This window comes from Culex pipiens, chromosome 1 (assembly GCF_016801865.2).
Source record: "Culex pipiens pallens isolate TS chromosome 1, TS_CPP_V2, whole genome shotgun sequence".
NCBI lineage: Eukaryota > Metazoa > Arthropoda > Insecta > Diptera > Culicidae > Culex > Culex pipiens.
The window spans coordinates 93,596,212-93,615,247 of NC_068937.1; the positions used below are offsets into that span (position 1 = coordinate 93,596,212).

General features: G+C 34.2%; 1 protein-coding gene across 3 annotated transcripts in view; it reads right to left on the reverse strand.

Annotated features, from left to right (window-relative positions):
• LOC120422308 (sterile alpha motif domain-containing protein 5) overlaps positions 1 to 19,036 on the reverse strand; it is a 426,502-nt gene that overhangs the window by 103,550 nt on the left and 303,916 nt on the right. For all 3 annotated transcript variants that reach the window (XR_008212123.1, XM_052708208.1, XM_052708205.1), the window contains 4 exons: positions 15,919 to 16,158; positions 9,190 to 9,425; positions 5,161 to 5,207; positions 4,094 to 4,254 (listed from right to left, as the gene is read on the reverse strand). Coding sequence is in view for 2 of the 3 variants with exons in the window: in XM_052708208.1 (XP_052564168.1) it covers positions 4,094 to 4,254; positions 5,161 to 5,207; positions 9,190 to 9,425; positions 15,919 to 16,158 (684 nt within the window). In the remaining variant the exon portion in view is untranslated. The remainder of the gene's footprint in view (positions 1 to 4,093; positions 4,255 to 5,160; positions 5,208 to 9,189; positions 9,426 to 15,918; positions 16,159 to 19,036) is intronic.

Genomic DNA, 19,036 nt, shown 5'->3' on the forward strand with positions numbered 1-19,036 from the left:
GAGACAAGCTTGTTTGCTCTGCCAAGACTGAGACAGTCAATTTTGAGACAACTTTCTCGAAGTTTGAGTTGGAGGTCAAGTTGCACACAACATTGCGTGCAACACTCTACAAAAATTGCACAACTCCAGGCGTATTCTTCACACTGAAACTGCCATCACCAGTACTGAAAGGGTTCACTGTACTGTTTTCCTTGTACCAGCAGCTGCCGCTGTCTTCCGCTCATGTCCTGTCTAGTCTGGTGCACATCAGTCTTCAAATACCCTTTGCTTCGCTCTTCCCCCGCACTGTTTGTTGTGTAATCCTGCGGGAAAGGGGGGGGGGCGATCCTAATGCGACATGATACGTGCTGAAGTCGTCGCGTCCGGGAATCTGTACTCTTGACTCGGCTGCATTTGCGTTTTTTTTTTTAAAGAAGGGGGTGGTTGCATCTCTGGTGGGAAAGTTGATGACTTCCCTGAATGCATTTTTTCACTTTTACTTGAAGAGCTTTTGAACGGGAGTGCGTGGCCTTGGTTGAAAGGGGCGTTGGAGGTTTCCTTTTAGGAATTTGCGTATCGATATCTGAGAAAGTTGAGACAACTGAGGCTGATAGATTTAAAAGCAACTAAAGCAGCTTGAGACAGCTAATATAATTTGGGAATTCTCCCTTAGGCTCTTATTTTTAATTTGCAAAAATGGCATTTTGGGCGCACTGGGGCTACCTGAGGGGGCGCTTTATCTTTTTCAAGAAGGCGCAGCACAAATCGGCAACTTGGCCTTTTGGACAGCTGATGCAGTTTGAGACAGCTGAAGCAGTTTGAGACTTGAGCAATTTGGGATATCAAAAGCAGTTTGAGACAACTGGACCAATTTGGGACATCAAAAGCAGTTTGAGACAACTAAAGCAGTTTGAGACAAGTGGATTCATTTGAGACATTAGAAGCACTTTGAGACAAATTATCAGTTTAAGACATCAGAAGAAATTTGAGATTTTAGATTTTTAGATTTTTAGATTTTTAGATTTTTAGATTTTTAGATTTTTAGATTTTTAGATTTTTAGATTTTTAGATTTTTAGATTTTTAGATTTTTAGATTTTTAGATGTTTAGATTTTTAGATTTTTAGATTTTTAGATTTTTAGATTTTTAGATTTTTAGATTTTTAGATTTTTAGATTTTTAGATTTTTAGATTTTTAGATTTTTAGATTTTTAGATTTTTAGATTTTTAGATTTTTAGATTTTTAGATTTTTAGATTTTTAGATTTTTAGATTTTTAGATTTTTAAATTTTTAGATTTTTAGATTTTTAGATTTTTTGATTTTTAGATTTTTAGATTTTTAGATTTTTAGATTTTTAGATTTTTAGATTTTTAGATTTTTAGATTTTTAGATTTTTAGATTTTTAGATTATTAGATTTTTAGATTTTTAGATTTTTAGATTTTTAGATTTTTAGATTTTTAGATTTTTAGATTTTTAGATTTTTAGATTTTTAGATTTTTAGATTTTTAGATTAGATTTTTAGATTTTTAGATTTTTAGATTTTTAGATTTTTAGATTTTTAGATTTTTAGATTTTTATATTTTTAGATTTTTAGATTTTTAGATTTTTAGATTTTTAGATTTTTAGATTTTTAGATTTTTAGATTTTTAGATTTTTAGATTTTTAGATTTTTAGATTTTTAGATTTTTAGATTTTTAGATTTTTAGATTTTTAGATTTTTAGATTTTTAGATTTTTAGATTTTTAGATTTTTAGATTTTTAGATTTTTAGATTTTTAGATTTTTAGATTTTTAGATTTTTAGATTTTTTAGATTTTTAGATTTTTAGATTTTTAGATTTTTAGATTTTTAGATTTTTAGATTTTTTAGATTTTTAGATTTTTAGATTTTTAGATTTTTAGATTTTTAGATTTTTTAGATTTTTAGATTTTTAGATTTTTAGATTTTTAGATTTTTAGATTTTTAGATTTTTAGATTTTTAGATTTTTAGATTTTTAGATTTTTAGATTTTTAGATTTTTAGATTTTTAGATTTTTAGATTTTTAGATTTTTAGATTTTTAGATTTTTAGATTTTTAGATTTTTAGATTTTTAGATTTTTAGATTTTTTAGATTTTTAGATTTTTAGATTTTTAGATTTTTAGATTTTTAGATTTTTAGATTTTTAGATTTTTAGATTTTTAGATTTTTTAGATTTTTAGATTTTTAGATTTTTAGATTTTTTAGATTTTTAGATTTTTAGATTTTTTAGATTTTTAGATTTTTAGATTTTTAGATTTTTAGATTTTTAGATTTTTAGATTTTTAGATTTTTGATTTGATTTTTAGATTTTTAGATTTTTAGATTTTTAGATTTTTAGATTTTTAGATTTTTAGATTTTTAGATTTTTAGATTTTTAGATTTTTAGATTTTTAGATTTTTAGATTTTTAGATTTTTAGATTTTTAGATTTTTAGATTTTTAGATTTTTAGATTTTTAGATTTTAGATTTTTAGATTTTTAGATTTTTAGATTTTTAGATTTTTAGATTTTTAGATTTTTAGATTTTTAGATTTTTAGATTTTTAGATTTTTAGATTTTTAGATTTTTAGATTTTTAGATTTTTAGATTTTTAGATTTTTAGATTTTTAGATTTTTAGATTTTTAGATTTTTAGATTTTTAGATTTTTAGATTTTTAGATTTTTAGATTTTTAGATTTTTAGATTTTTAGATTTTTAGATTTTTAGATGTTATAATTCACACAACAGTAAGTTGTACAAAACTCAAATGACGCAGAACGAATTACAGACTCACCAACTTAACCCGCTTGGGTAATCACCAAATTGGGCATGACCCGCAATCAACCTATAAATTGGTCCACCACAACAACTTTCCAACCCAGTTCACCATGTCCACCCTCCAGACATTCATCCTACTCTGCCTGCTTCACCGCACCCTCTCGGGTGGCCAATTCGACTACGTCCGGCCCATCTTCTCGCCGGACACCGTCCGCAACTACACGCTCCGGATCGAGCGGAACCTGTGCGTTGACCAGGCGTACAAGTACTTCGAGCTGCTGACCTGCACGAACCGGCTGATCCGCAATCAACCGTCGCAAACCCACATCGTCGGCCGGTTCCGCACCGTTCAGGACGCGGTATTCTGCCGGTACAAGGTGTACTATCGTTTCCAGACGTACCAGCCCTTTCTGATCGACGAGTGGTTCAACTACTGCGACGCATACGACAACTTGGACGGAGTGTCCAGCATTGGGCTGCTCGCGATCGGGGGGCTGAAGACGACGATTTCCGATTTGCCTGGGTGTCCGTTCGGGGGGATGATCAACGTGACGCACACGATCAACGAGGCGCAGTTTCCGCCGTTCATGCCCGCTGGGCAGTACCGGATGGACATGAAGTTCTACAACGCGCAGAATGAGACACTGTTTGCTGTGCAGACGTACCTGCCGGTTCGGGCCAAGGGGGCAGTGGAATTGAAGATGGGATGAGTATCTTCAAGTTTTGGAGAGAAGAATAAAAATTGAAAGTCCATATCATGTAAGATTTGTGTATGTTCCAAAGCTGAGTTCATCCCTAAAGTTAAGACCTGTTGATCTACCGCAATAACAAGCAAGAGGTCGTTGAATTTTGACCCCGGATCAAACCCGCATAGCGTCCGTAAATGTGGTGGACTACTTTGCTGATGTTTCAAGATGTCGTAGGATGCCCAAGAACTCCCTAAAGCTAAGACCTGTGGGTCTACCGCCGTAACAAGATAGATATGCGCAAATTTTGACCCTGGATTATACTCACATCTTCAGTGGATATGGTAGACTACTATGCTCTTATGTCAGGGTTATCTGAATTTTTCAAGGACTTGTACGAGTCAAGACCTGTAAATCTACCATCGTAACAAGCAAGAGGTCAGTGGATTTTTACTCCAGATCGTACAAACATCGCTTCAGTGAGCACGGTAGACTAGTTTGCTGATATTTGGGGGAATTTTGGTCATCCAAGGACTCCTTGGAGTTAAGACCAGTGAATCTACCACCATAACAAGCCAATGAGCCATCCAAATTCAACAATCGCACTGATAATTCCCCCTCAAAATGACTCAATTAGCGTGCCGCCTACTTACCCTGGCCTGCGTCGCGGTTCCGGGGCCACCGCCAACACCCCCACCAGCGTTGGCACCGGAGCCGCCGTTGTTTTGATTCGATCTATCACGTCGATTAACAGTCTTTAATCCTCTCAGGAGTCGCGCCAGCGTGGTGCGCTTTTTGCTCGTCTCGCGGCCATCTGCAAAGGGGGGGGGGGGGGAGATTTGAGAAAGGGTCCGTTGAAAATTATTAAGTTATCTTTCAAACTAACACTTGAAAAGGGCTACAATCTAATCAAAACTATTCTAAAACGTCAAATTAGTCCTTTTCAAATGTTGGTCTTGCATTTTGCGTTTTGTCACGCTGGTCACATCGCCAGCGACGCAACACCAAACACCTTTGAGTGACTGTTTAAAATTGAGCGCTGGATTAGCATATTTGAGAGGTCTTCTTAACCTTCAAGCCTTTTTTATATTTTGAGTGAAAAGGCACTTAACGATATTTAATTTTCTTTTTCAAAAATAAACTAAAAAGGCAACACAATCTGAAATGGACACTTGAAGGTTAACATATGGCAGCTTAATCCGTATCAAGATGGCGCGCGACGCACGTTCAAGCTCAATTAATATCTCGTTTGTGAGCCACTTCTTTGACAGTTGTGTGCTTCTTTGATCATTTGTCGCGGGCCAAAATAAATCCACGCACAAACGAGCTGAGCCGATTCGGGCGCGCGTGGTCAGACCAATTAAATATTCAGCCGAAGCCGCCAAATGGCTCTATTTTAGTGGCAATCGGAGTGACACTAATGATGACTTATTTAGGACTGGGTGAGATATTAAGGATTAATGGAGAACATGATGAGCTTATTAGTGACAAAAAAACTAAAAGCAAAACAGTAGAATGATACAAAACGTTAACGTTAACGTTAACAAAATGTTAAACAAAATACCAAAAGTAAAAATAAAGTTGTAGTTGTATACTGAAAAACAAAGAAACAAAGAAACAAAGAAACAAAGAAACAAAGAAACAAAGCTTTTCGATGTACTCAAAGGTGTTCAGAAATTTGACAAACTATTAATAGTTTAAATTGTCTTTCTCAACTTACCTGTAGGTGGAAATTCGTAGAAATACGCCGAACGTGGACTGAGACAGCTGGAACGAAATTCAAGCAAAAAAAAAATATAAATAAAACAGTCATCGTTGAAAGCGTGTGCACATTTGTTTAACCAATCCATTAAGAGACACCCCCCAAAAATTAAAACAACTCTCAGAAGCAGGAAGGGGAGGAAGGTGGCACAAAATCCCCCCAAAACAAACCCGAATATAATTGAAATATTATATCGATTGGCTGCCAATCGCGGCGCACAGAGCCACGACACGATGAAAGCCAGTTCCCCCGAAGCAGGTGTGCCTAATGAATCGCTTAACATGCCGCGGGGAAGTGATTCCGGCGAAGTGCCTTTTCAGCACCTTTTCAACTTCGACGTGAGGGGGTGGTGTCAAGTGGCTGACGAATTGATGGCAATGTTGTGACTGTTTAAAAGTTAATGCAAATAAATCACAGTTTGGAGGGGGTGGGTGAAGGGGGTAGAAAACCAAAAATCAACCTGATCGAAGCACAAGCTTCTCGTTTTGTTTGGCTCGACAAAAGGTCAATGGTTGTTGATTGTTAGTTTTTCGTTTGAACTTGTACAGTTGTTCTGGGAATTGAAATTGCTTTTGTGAAGTGCTGGTGGGGGGGTTCACAAAATGAGCAATCAAATGAATTCAACAAACAACAAGAGAATAGCAAGTGGAATGTGGCGCCAGCTGCTATAGAAATCGTTTAGTAGCTATTGATATTCAGTATTGGTTTAGAATCCAGTATAATAGCTTGATTTGCTTAAATTTAGAAATCTTTTAGTGTGTGGCATGAGGCTTCATAATATTAATTAAAACGTTTTATTTGAAATTGGGGGAACTTTAGATTATCAGAAATCAGATAATAATAAAAAATGCAATAAAACATGCTAGAAAAAAGTGCAGCAAATATAAAACAAATGGGAAGCATATATAAGGAAGTTTCTAGAACCACGAACAGTTTGAATCACTAAAAATTCTAAAATTTAACTCAAGCTCCAGGTCCAGAACCAACAATGAAGTTTTGCCTCAAAAATTGAATTGAATTGAATTGATGTGATAACCAACAGGGCCACAAATGAGCTCAAAATGATTGTAGAGACTTGTTAAACCAATACGTGTGCATGACAAAGGTCAATTTTTAAAAAGTTAAAATATTTTTTATAAGTAGTTGGACATTTCGTTAGAGTACACTTTTCCCATGAATTTAGACATTTTATCTTGACATATCTCGAGTTTATAGAAAAAAAAACCCCTGAGCGTTATTTTTTCAGCGTTATAGTGATAGATCTCCTCTTTTGAATGCAACCTGGTGTTAAAAATTTGGCCTGCGCCTTTTTGAGATTTTTAAGTTTTAATTTTGCATCTTTTTTACCTAAAAATGGCTGTAACTTTCGACCCTTAAGTCCAAATTGACTTGTCAAAAATAAAAATGTTCGTTTTTCAGAGGTCTAAAAGTCCTCGCAAAAACAAACACTTTTCTCTAAAACTTATCCCTGAATTGCAACGTTCAAAAAACTTATTTTTGAGGATTTGCTCAGATGCTTTCTCTAAATTTGGACGTAGAAGGCGTAGATTGCGAGATAAAATTTTGGTGCCTTAAAAAAAGTTGCTTGGATTGGCGAGCTCAACAAGACGAAAAAATTCCCAAAAATATTCCTGAAAAGTTAGATTTTCAAAATCACCAAATCCATTTTCCACTTAATTTTGCGATCTGGACCACTTTTCCTCTTTTTTAGCGAAAACCACATTTTCCAAAAAATCATAACTCCGCACCCCTTGAACCGACTTTTGAACACCTCCCATTTTTGAGTATGTTAAATAAAATTGTCCCAAGGAATCCGATAAAAATATTTTCAGACATAGGCTCTTTGGTCCACACACCGTCAAAACGGCATTTTAAAGTTTCATTCGACCTTTTCAAATGTTTGGCCTGATCATCAAACTATTTTTCTTTGAAAGGCTATTTAATCACCTTTCATTTGCGTTGTAGACAGCAGAAATCGGTTGAAATGGCGGGGAGTTGGTTTTTCCAAAAACAAAAGAGGAAAATTGCCATTTTTAAGACCACCCTAGCACGGTGTAGGTCACCCTAATGGCAAAAGACTCGATTATTTGAAGGCCTCGGAAAAAAATCACTTCGGATAATCGAATCACGAAAAAAATTCGTTGTCTTATTTTTGTTTGTTGGCCTTAAGTATGACCCCTAAACTATTCTAAAGTAAAAGTTTAATATTTTAAAATTAACACTATTTTCCAGACAAAATGTGATATCTCTGTAAAGGTTTTTCTTCAATTTTGAAACTAATTTTGAAAAGTTTTTTTTTCATTTCAACATTTCAAAACAAACAGAATTTTCTAAAAATAACAATTTCGAATAATGTGACATGTGACTTAGCAAATATCTTAAGAATGGATGGACAAAATTAGATGATATGTAAGGTTAAGGCACCCAAGATATATCCTGTGTGGATGACGAGGCCGGATTTATAAAAATTAAATAAAAACATTGGAGTGTTATTTCATACGAAGAATCAATTTAATTTGTTATTCTACTTTTTGAAAATCAGCCATCGGTCATAGGGAACTCCAATTAAAGTATGCGTCCTTAATCAAAATTCAAAATTTTACATTTCTAGAGATTCTATTTTTTTTTGAAAAGGTCTTATGAGTTATCGTGTTTTGTAACCTTTTCAAAAAAACAACTCTAGATTTTTTTGTATTTTTCACAGTGTAATCGATGGTAAAACTCGTGTAACATGTTCTATGTGTTCTTGTTGTTGCTACCAAAAAAGATACAAACGATATTTATTTTCAGAAATTAATAATGTTACGAGATTTTTTTCAAAGGATTAAATCGAAATTGTAACAACTGTTTTTGGGGCTGATATTTTTTAAAGAACATCAACAAACTTAAAACTCTACACCTGCTTATTTCGTATTCCACTCAACAATAAACAAAAATAAAAACAACAACCGTCGCGGCGATAAAACATTCATACGATTCACGGTGTCTGTGTGTGTTTATATGCTTTTTTCGCGATCGGAAATAAAATATGGATAATTTATTGAAATTTAATCGATACCGACCCCGCCAACAACACTTGACACACCCTAAAACGGAGAGCGGAAGTAAAGATGGCGGGTTGGGGATTGGGGAAGGAAATGGGTGAACCCTTAATGGCCAATTGGCGGGGTTCTCATTGGCCATTTATTTTGGCGAATGGTCCGCGAAAATGGCGGTGATGTTCGTGCTTAAATGGCACCCCAGAGTCGGCGTGTGTTTGTGATTGAATGTGTATGTGTTGCTGTGCAATTCAAAATTCTGATACATTTGCACATGGTAAAGGTCAACAGTTTCCCCTAAACAGTGTCGTGTCCCTATTTTCGACCTATGATGCCCCCATTCATGGTCTTATGTCCAACAATCGACTCTTTACCTTAACGGGGTCAAAGGAGGCTGCAGCAGTAAGAAAAGGCAATAAATTAACAACTGAAAGAGGACATCCACCACCGAAAGTGATCAATGGTCTTTTGGGGGGAAATTTATCGATGTTTTATGCCGGCCCTGCTGGCCAGGATCGACTAAGAGGGGACAAGATTTTCCAGGGAGTCGGAGGGGGTTGATGTCACAGAAGCCAAGAACAACAGGCTTGGTTTAAGGGTTTACTTGTTGAGCGAAAAAATGTTGAAAAATTGCAAGAATTTTCCATTTCAAAGTCTATTTGTCAAAATTGTCTTCATTTTTTATTTTAAGATTTTTTTTTTTAAATTGACACTAAAAACTCAATTAGACAGTTCTGTCGATTTTTTGAAGAATCGTTTTTTTAAAGACATTTTCAGGAAATCACTCAAAGATCAAGAATTAAAGAATTCAAAGCCCTGTCAAATCGCTGATAAAGATTGCTAAAATAAATCAATTTGCCTTTCTTATCGACATCAAACCCCCCTCTCAAGTCAAAGCCAGTGCTGCCAAATTTCCCCATTCATTCCCCCCTCCCCTAATTCAACTCACCTTTGCTGTGCGCCAGCACTGTTCGCAGGTACATTGGTGGTGTTGGTGGTGTTGGTGCTGGTGCTGCTGGAGGTGGAGTTTTGTGATTGTTGCTGACTTTGGCTTTGCTGGGACTGTGCTAGTTGTTGTTGCTGTTGCTGGTGCTGCAGTGTCGTTCTGGCAACCCTGGGGGCGAACACACCGTAGCCGAAGCCATAAATTTCGTCCTCCTCCTTGTCGGACAGGCAGCTGGATGGCTGCGAAGGATAAGGATGAGATAAAGAGAGGGAGACACAAATAAGATGAGATAAAAAAAAAAGTGCGCAGAAATACAGAATCAAGTTTGTAAACAGAAGGGAAAATTCTGCTCCGAATTAGAGCAGATTGCTGGTGGGGATAGGGTGTAGTGAGGTGTTTTTGAACCAACACTGTTGATTCTTGATATAAGATTCGATAGGACGGAATTGGATCCTGTGACCCTTAGTTCAGCAGGTCCACAGAGACACTGTCCATAAATGTGGTGCAGATAATGCTGATCTTGAAGATTTGATGCGACAATCTGGTTTTAAGGTAGAATGTCCAATTCATGGTTTAAAAGTAAACAATGAATTACTTTCATAGGTACCTAACTACGCATTACACAAAATTAATTCTAAAATAAATCAAAACATGTCAATGAAATACTCTACAAAACTAATTTCATATCATACAACTCATTTTGTTTTTTATGTTGTTTCATTGAACGTGGCCTGTCATGAATATTTGAAAGCAACTTGGTCAACATTGCATTAAAATTTGCAAAAGTTACACTTCATAATAACGTCAAAAATCATTTTTTAGTCAGGTTTAAAAATAATTCCAAGGTTTTTGAATTGTTTCAGTGTACACAATCAAAAATTCAGCCAGTAGTTTACTTTTACCTCTCAACATCAAACTAACGATTTACAGTGCAAACTTGTTCACATTGATGATTACTCTACTCTACTCAAGATGAGAGCTGGATAGAGTTTTGACAAATACCAGACAAACAAAAGGAAAATTTTATATTTCTCGGAATATTAAAACAAATAAATTCAAAACGTAAAATTCATCAAACAACCAATTAGAGTAGCTTCTTCAGGACAAAGCAATCTAATTTAATGTGTGCCAAATGATGAAAAGGAGGTATGGCGGATCTTGTAGTTTTCTACATAACCTTCTACAGTAAAAATTTTGTTTTTGCAAAAGAGCAATTCTCTGAGATTTCGGTCATTCGATTTTTTATGTATTTTTTAATCCGGCTGAAACTTTTCTGGTGCCTTCGGTATGCCCAAAGAAGCCATTTTGCATCATTAGTTTGTCCATATAATTTTCCATACAAATTTGGCAGCTGTCCATACAAAAATGATATGTGAAAATTCAAAAATCTGTATCTTTTGAAGGAATTTTTTGATCGATTTGGTGTCTTCGGGAAAGTTGTAGGTATGGATAAGGACTACACTGAAAAAAATGATACACGGTAAAAAAAACTTGGTGATTTTTAATTTCACTTTTTGTCACTAAAACTTGATTTGCAAAAAAACACTATTTTTATTTTTTTATTTTTTTTTATATGTTTTAGAGGACATAAAATACCATCTTTTCAGAAATTTCCAGTTTGTGCAAAAAATCTTTGACCGAGTTATGAATTTTCGAATCAACACTATTTTTTTCAAAAAATCGAAATATTGGTCGCAACTTCATTTTTGATGTAAAATCAAATTTGCAATCAAAAAGTACTTCAGTGAAATTTTCATAAAGTGCACCGTTTTCAAGTTATAGCCATATTCAGGATTTTTTTTTAAATAGTCGCAGTTTTCCATTTTTTAAATTAGTGCACATGTTTGCCCACTTTTGAAAAGCTGAGAAAATTCTCTATAATTTGCTTTTTTGAACTTTGTTGATACGACCTTTAGTTGCTGAGATATTGCCATGCAAAGGTTTAAAAAACAGGAAAATTTATGTTTTTTAAGTCTCACCCAAACAACCCACAATTTTCTAACGTTGATATCTCAGCAACTAATTGTCTGATTTTCAATGTTAAAATATGAAACATTCGTGAAATTTTCCGATATTTCCGGAAAAAATACTTTCATTTTTTTAAATCAAGACTAACATTTCAAAAAGGCGTTATATTGAATGTTTGGCCCTTTTGAAATGTTAGTCTTTATTTTAATATTTTAAAAGTATTGTTTTCGGAAAGATCGGAAAATTTCACGAATGTTTCATATTGTAACATTGAAAATCGGACCATTAGTTGCTGAGATATCGACGTTAGAAAATGGTAAAATGGTTGGTTATTTGGGTGAGACTTAGAAAACATCAATTTTCCTGCTTTTTAAACCTTTGCATGGCAATATCTCAGCAACTATAGGTCGTATCAACAAAGTTCAAAAAAGCAAATTATAGAGAATTTTCTCAGCTTTTCAAAAGTGGGCAAACATGTGCACTAATTTAAAAAAATGGAAAACTGCGACTATTTAAAAAACGTTACTTGATCCACCTTAAGGTGGTTGCTGCCTTCCTCACATTCATGTTGTATTTTAGGTTGTATTTACAAATTGATTGAAGAGTTTTCTTTAATCTTTTTATTTTTTTTTTCTTTTTATTTTTTTATAATTATTGTTCTTACCAGAACAGCAATTTTCAATTTTTTTTTACCAACTCTCCAAAATAAAGGAGAAAAGGCTTTAATTAAATTTAAAAGTGTTAATATGCCAACATTAGATGCACGATGGAATTGCATGCTGCATGCTTATGAGTTGTATATTTCAGTAAAAAGTTCGTGTAAATCTTTGTCGAGACAAAATGATGTATTCAGTCAGCAACATAATTACAACAGACTTTTTCCAGAAGAGACGCAGACACTGCTTAAGCAATGTGGCAACCGGGCGATACGCATGCTCTGCGGCTCTCGCGCGTAAGCAAAAAGTCCCGGCCTTTGAGGTTATGCAAAAATCATCCTTTTTTGTAGATACAAAAAAAACTTTTTCATGGCATAACTTTAAAAGTACTTCACTAAACAGAATAAAATTTAATAGGGTCTTAGGGGACCCCAAAACGAACAGTATAAGGCGGATCCGGCCAAAATCGGTTCAGCACGTTCTGAGATAATCGTGTGGAAAAAAAATCATGTCTACACACATCCCCACAGACATTTGTTCAGAATTTGATTCTGAGTTGATAGGTATACGTGAAGGTATATCTAGGAGGTGTATTTAAGAAGTTCATTTTTCGAGTGATTTTAAAGCCTTGCCTCAGTGAGGTGAGGAAGGCAAAAAAAAATCCTAAATATGGCTATATCTTGAAAACGGTGCACTTTATGAAAATTTCACTGAAGTACTTTTTGATTGCAAATTTGATTTTACATCGAAAAATGAAGTTGAAAAATTTTTGCGACCAATATTTCGATTTTTTGAAAAATTTAGTGTTGATTTGAAAATTCATAACTCGGTAAAAGATTTTTTGAACAACCTAGAAATTTCTGAAAAGTTGGCATTTTATGTCCCCTAAAACATATCAAAAAATAAAAAAAAATTGAAAATAGTGTTTTTTTTGCAAATCAAGTTTTAGTGACAAAAAGTTAAATTAAAAATCACCAATTTTTTTACCGTGTATCATTTTTTTCAGTGTAGTCCTTATCCATACCTACAACTTTGCCGAAGACACCAAATCGATCAAAAAATTCCTTCAAAAGATACAGATTTTTAAATTTTCATATATCATTTTTGTATGGACAGCTGCCAAATTTGTATGGAAAATTATATGGACAAACTAATGATTTTTTTTTTAATTTATATTTATTCAGATTTTCTTTTCCATGTACATTCATTCAGTTAAAATATTATTGAGTGTCCAATCACAATCGATGACTTTTCACCTCAATTCTAAATACTAGCAACTTTCATTTATTCATGAAATATTGTAGCTTTCGCTATTCAGTGATTTCAAATGTAGGAGGTCCTACATGTACAAAAGGGAAAAGGGATACCTTAAAACTAACTTATAAACTATATAAAGAGCGGATCAATGCAGCTGAAGACTGCAATGATTTTTGTCGAAATGCATCAATTATCTTATTGGACATAACATCCAAAGTGTCAACTTCGGCTAATTGATGAAGTTCACTGGTGCTGAACCAGGGAGGAAGTTTCAGAATCATTTTCAGAATTTTGTTCTGAATCCTCTGAAGTTTTTTCTTCCTGGTTAAGCAACAGCTTGTCCAGATCGGCACAGCATAAAGCATGGCAGGTCTGAAAATTTGTTTATAAATTAACAGTTTATTCTTGAGACAAAGTCTAGAATTCCTGTTTATAAGTGGATACAAACATTTAATATATTTGTTACATTTAGACAAACTAATGATGCAAAATGGCTTCTTTAGGCATACCGAAGGCGCCAAAAAAGTTTCAGACGGATTCAAAAATACAAAAACCAAAATAAAAGAAAAAAGACCGATTTCGCAGAGAACTGCTTAGCATTAGAAATTTTCAAATGTTAAAAATATTTAGGCCGTTGCAAATATTTTTCAAAGTTTATATCGTTTATGTAAAATTGGTCCGAAAAATCAGGGGGCAAAAAAATATTTTTTTTAATTCAAAATTTCAATGGAAATAGAAGTCTAATCAACTGAGAACAATCTAAAATGCATTTTTCTGTATTGATAATCATATTTAACATGTTTGAACTCGTTTGAAAATAGTTTAAACTTTTTTTTTCGCGCAAAAATAAAATTTTCGTCAGTACTTAGAAATTTTGGAAATCAATGATTGCAAAACAACTGGACAGGTGTATGATGCATTTTAAAACACTTTTTTCATTCAAATGTTGACACCGTGGCCTGTAATTTAAATTTTTAACTTTTTTTTTTTTTAGAAACTTTTTTTAATGAATATGCCTATAAATCTGAAGATAGTTTTTGTGTCTGTTTCAATATCACTTTAAATTAGTATTATAGAAACTTATTTCAACTGTTTATAGTGTATAATTGTTGAAAAAATTCGATAACACAATCTATTTCCCGAATAAATTTCACTGTATTGAGAAAAACATAACACTTCGAGAGTTTTTGAATATTCCTATTCGTTAATAATCAACCAACATCTTCGCAATTTCGCAAATTACTAGTACTGGCCTTATCACTTAAATTGCCGTTTTCACTTTATATCTATAAAAAATATTTTTTAAAAAGGTGTCCAGTCCAGTATTACCCCAAACTCCCCTACCAAAGCAACGATTTTCTGAAAAAAAAATTGATTTATGGAAAATACCTGAAATATTGTCAAACAATATTTCAAAAAATAGATGCCAAACCAAATTTAAAGATGAAAATAACTTTTTACATTTTTTGATAGTGTGCACCGTTTTCAAGTTGTAGGCATTTTCAGTTAACACTTTTCCTTAAATGTTCAGTATTTTGCAATTTAATTATTCTTCATAAAGGAAAAGCTGAGTATATTTTCCTAATTTAAACTTGTATTTAACAAATTTTAAACTTTATTGTGCGATGAATCAGCAATCAGCAGTCGGATCTAAAGTCTAAAAAGGAAAATTTTAGAAATATTTGAAACAATACGTCCGATTGTCTGTTCTCTGTCTCCAAACTACACCAAAAAGCATGAAGATGATAAAAAATCAAGCAGAAGTAGGGCAGGTAAATAAACTTAATCTCTGCCCTCCCAAGGTGTAAGCGCGCGTGTGTGTTTGTGTGTGACTGTACGTGTGAGTCCCTGCTTCGTACGTGTGTCTCACATATTTATTTGCAATTTAATTATAGCAATTAAACTTTTGCGCTGTGCGTTCTTTTTTTTCTCTCTCTGCCAGAGTTTGTTTATTTGTTTGTCGTCGTCGTCGTCAGTGTCTTTGCCTGGAAAAGGAAGCACTTATTTTTTGCTGCTGTCATTTAGTGTAGCTTTTTGGACGGGAGGGAAAACAAGAGGCAGCACACGATGTTTTTCAGACGTCGTCCTGAAGCTTGCCAGAGGGTATCCGAGCATGGCTGTTTGGACGTCTTGTTTTTGTTGCTGGTAAGATGCTTAAGGAAAAATGGTATTTAATTGATGAACTTGCTTATTAAAGTGGAAAATCAAATAAGTTGTAAACTCCGTTAAATTTTTTTTCTTAAAAAATAATTTTTGTTTATTAAATTAAAATTGTTAAAGATTTCTCCTTTGGGATTATCTCAACATCGTCTTCCCTAAATTCCCTCTAATTTTCCATTCCCATGAACCAATTCCCGGAGTTTCCAGGCTCACTTTCCATCTCAACCAGCCGCACAGTGTTTACCAAACTGTCAATCTTGAAGACCACCAGGGGAAATTAATTCCTGCCAGCGCAGAACAAGGGAAAACCGACAATCGCCAACTAATTTTCGGTTTCCCTCACCCCTGCTCCGGTACCACCAACGGCCTGTGGCCGATCTTGGCGGTATCTTATCCTGAGGGGCCACCCCAGAAATCCAGGCCGACAAAACAGAAAATGACTTCTTCTCAAGTCCGGGGAGAGATTCTTCTGGGAATCTTGAGTCTCGTGTTTTTTTGGCTATAATTGAAGCGCAGATGTTCTGGTTTAATTTCGTTTGTTTGTTTTTTCGCGTAATTTCCACTTCAACGAGTAGCTTGAATAACCTCGAGAAGAAATCGTCAGCTGGTTGATGTTCCTTCGAAAGATTTTGAGCTTAAAATGGGATAAACTTTTCAAGTTGGCAAAAAAATACTTGACGTCGGAACTTACCGAGTACTTCCCCGGCACGTAGATCGGCTGGCTGTGGCTGTTCGGGAGCCCGCCGTGGCACGAGTTCCCCCGGTGGCCGGCCCGGTGCACGCCACTGCCCCCGGACGAGCTGTGCGGGCTGCGCTCGGACCAGGCCCGCAACCGGGCTTCCTCGAGCGCGGCCAGCACCTCGCCGAACGGGGCCATCAGCATCTCGCAGTACACCGAGGCGAGTCCCTCCAGGTGGCCCCGGCTGCCGTCCTGTTTTGCGGTGGGGGGAAGAGAGAGGGAGAGAGAGGGAGGAAGAAGAAGAACATTAAATTGGTGTCATTTTTTAAAGAATTTAAATTGTAATATTTAATTTTAATTTGTAATCAAAAGTTCTATTAAAACACAATTAATACCTAAAATTTAAATTTTATCAACTAAAACTTTAATTACTTTGCGAAAAATTCTGGGTAAACTATCAAAAGCTGAAAAAAAAAACAAAAAAAAATCATTGTATTTCAAAGTTAAATTATGAAGGTTTTGAACAAAACGTATTCCGATTTATATACAGCCCAGACTCGATTATCCGAAGGGTTCGGAAAAATTTTACTTCGGGTAATCGAATCACGAAAAAAAAATCATATTTCTTTGTCATATTTTGATGGTTGACCCATAAACTCCCTAAAATGATTAATAAAATAAATCCAAGATGGCGACCAAAATGGCGGTGAAAACATAAAAAAAGGTTCTTTAATTTAAAAGACAGTTTTTTTGTGATTTTTTAGAGCGAAGACCGTCAAGAGGCGGGGAGGGTCTCAGAATTAATTTTAAAACAATCATATAATAAAACATGAGAAACTTACCATTTCATGTTTGGGTTTCTTTTAGTAACTTAATTCAATACTAATAAGAATCCCTTTCTGCAAACGGACTTAAATCTAAAAGTTCGTCAAAAGTTTTATTTTATTATAATGTTTGGTTTTCAAAAATCTATGGAAAGGAGAACTCTTCAATTTGGGTTTGGTGTAATGAACTCAACAAGTTCACAGGGTGGCCACTCTGGTCGGAATTCCGAAAAAATGGGTAAAGTCGCGAATTTGTGATTTTGTTTAAGTCGGTAAAAGTCTCGTAAGAGCATCGAGCATACATATTTTAAAACTTTTTTTTCACTTAAATGGTTCATTTACCTTTAAAAAAAAATAAAGAAAAGGATATTTTAGAGCAGTTCTTTACGAAATCAATCCTTTTTTATTTTGACTTTTGTATTTTTTAATCCGGCTGAAATTTTTTTTGGTGCCTTCGGTATGCCCAAAGAAGCCATTTTGCATCATTAGTTTGTCCATAGAATTTTCCATACAAATTTGGCAGCTTGCCATACAAAAATGATGTATGAAAATTCAAAAATCTGTATCTTTGAAGGAAATTTTTGATCGATTTGGTGTCTTCGGCAAAGTTGTAGGTATGGATATGGACTACACTGAAAAAAAATGATACGCGGTAAAAAGAAAATTTGATGATTTTTTATTTAAATTTTTTTCATTAAAACTTGATTCGCAAAAAACACTATTTTAATTTTTTTTTTTGATATGTTTTAGAGGACATCAAATGCCAACTTTTCAGAAATTTCTAGGTTGTGCAAAAAATCTTTGAGCGAGTTATGAATGTTTGAATCAATACTGATTTTATCAAAAAATCTAAAAATCGGTCGCAAAAATTTTTCAACTTTATTTTTCGATGCAAAATCAAATTTGCAATCAAAAAGTACTTTAGTGAAATTTTGATAAAGTGCACCGTTTTCAAGTTAAATCCATTTTTAGGTGACTTTTTTGAAAATAGTCGCAGTTTTTATTTTTTTTAAATAAGTGCACATGTTTGCCCACTTTTGAAAAAAATATTTTTGAAAAGCTGAGAAAATTCTCTATATTTTGCTTTTCTGAACTTTGTTGATACGACCCTTAGTTGCTGAGATATTGCCATGCAATAGTTTAAAAACAGGAAAATTGATGTTTTCCAAGTCTCACCCAAACAACCCACCATTTTCTAATGTCAATATCTCAGTAACTAATGGTCCGATTTTCAATGTTAAAATATGAAACATTCGTAAAATTTTCCTATCTTTTCGAAAAAAATATTTAAAAAAAATTTAAACCAAGACTAACATTTCAAAAGGACCAAACATTCAATATTACGCCATTTTTGAAATGTAAGTCTTGGATTAAAAATTTTGAAAATATTTTTTTCGATGTTGTTACATGAGAGTGCATTTTGATGTTTGAAAATGGGATGTGAGTGGCAACCCTGAATGTTGGCAAAGAAGCATGAATTTGGCAATGTTTTGAAAACGGTCAATACTTCCACTATAATGTAAGCAAAAAAAGAAACCAAATTTTGTTTGACTCAGAAAGGTTTTTAACGGAAATTTTTGATACTAAAAAACTATAACTAAAAACAAAAGCCAAATAATTAAAGAAGTTTCAAATGGAAATCCCAATACAGGCAAATCTTAATAATCTTTAAAAAAAAATTATATCTGCACACCAAAATACAAAAAAAAAGGAAAACGTTCACAAGAGAAAAAAGTCGGAAAAATTGGCTTAACAATTTAAAGGATTTTTCATTTTTTTAGAGGTTTATTTTTGAATTAGGAATTTGTTTCTCAATTTTCTTAATACTTTATAACAAATAGCCGTTGTTTTTTTTTTTTTGAAACTCATGATTGCAAATCTTCTTTACTGGTGTGTAAAGCATTTGACAAACGGATAGAAATCTTACAAGCATATCCGGTAACTCCATGGCTTTCTACCAAAGGTACTCGCGATTGAGTGTGTAGTGGTGCGGTTGTCAAAATCGCTATCTCTGACTCTGTCACTCCGATGGAAGCTGACTTTGTTTATGTTTTGGTTTTCCTGGCACGGAGTGGTGAACTCACACTAATGCAAACCAAGATCGCGAGTACCTATGATATACAGCCTTGCGGTAACTCTGTGTTTTCAAATTCGTAAACATTGAAATGTTTCCAAAATCGTTAACATTTTGCTCGATTTCGATGTAAATGATTTCAAAATCGACAACATTGTTGTTCGAAACCGGAATTCAAAAACACAGAGTTACCGGATATGCTTGCAAGATTTCTATCCGTGCAGCACTTTTT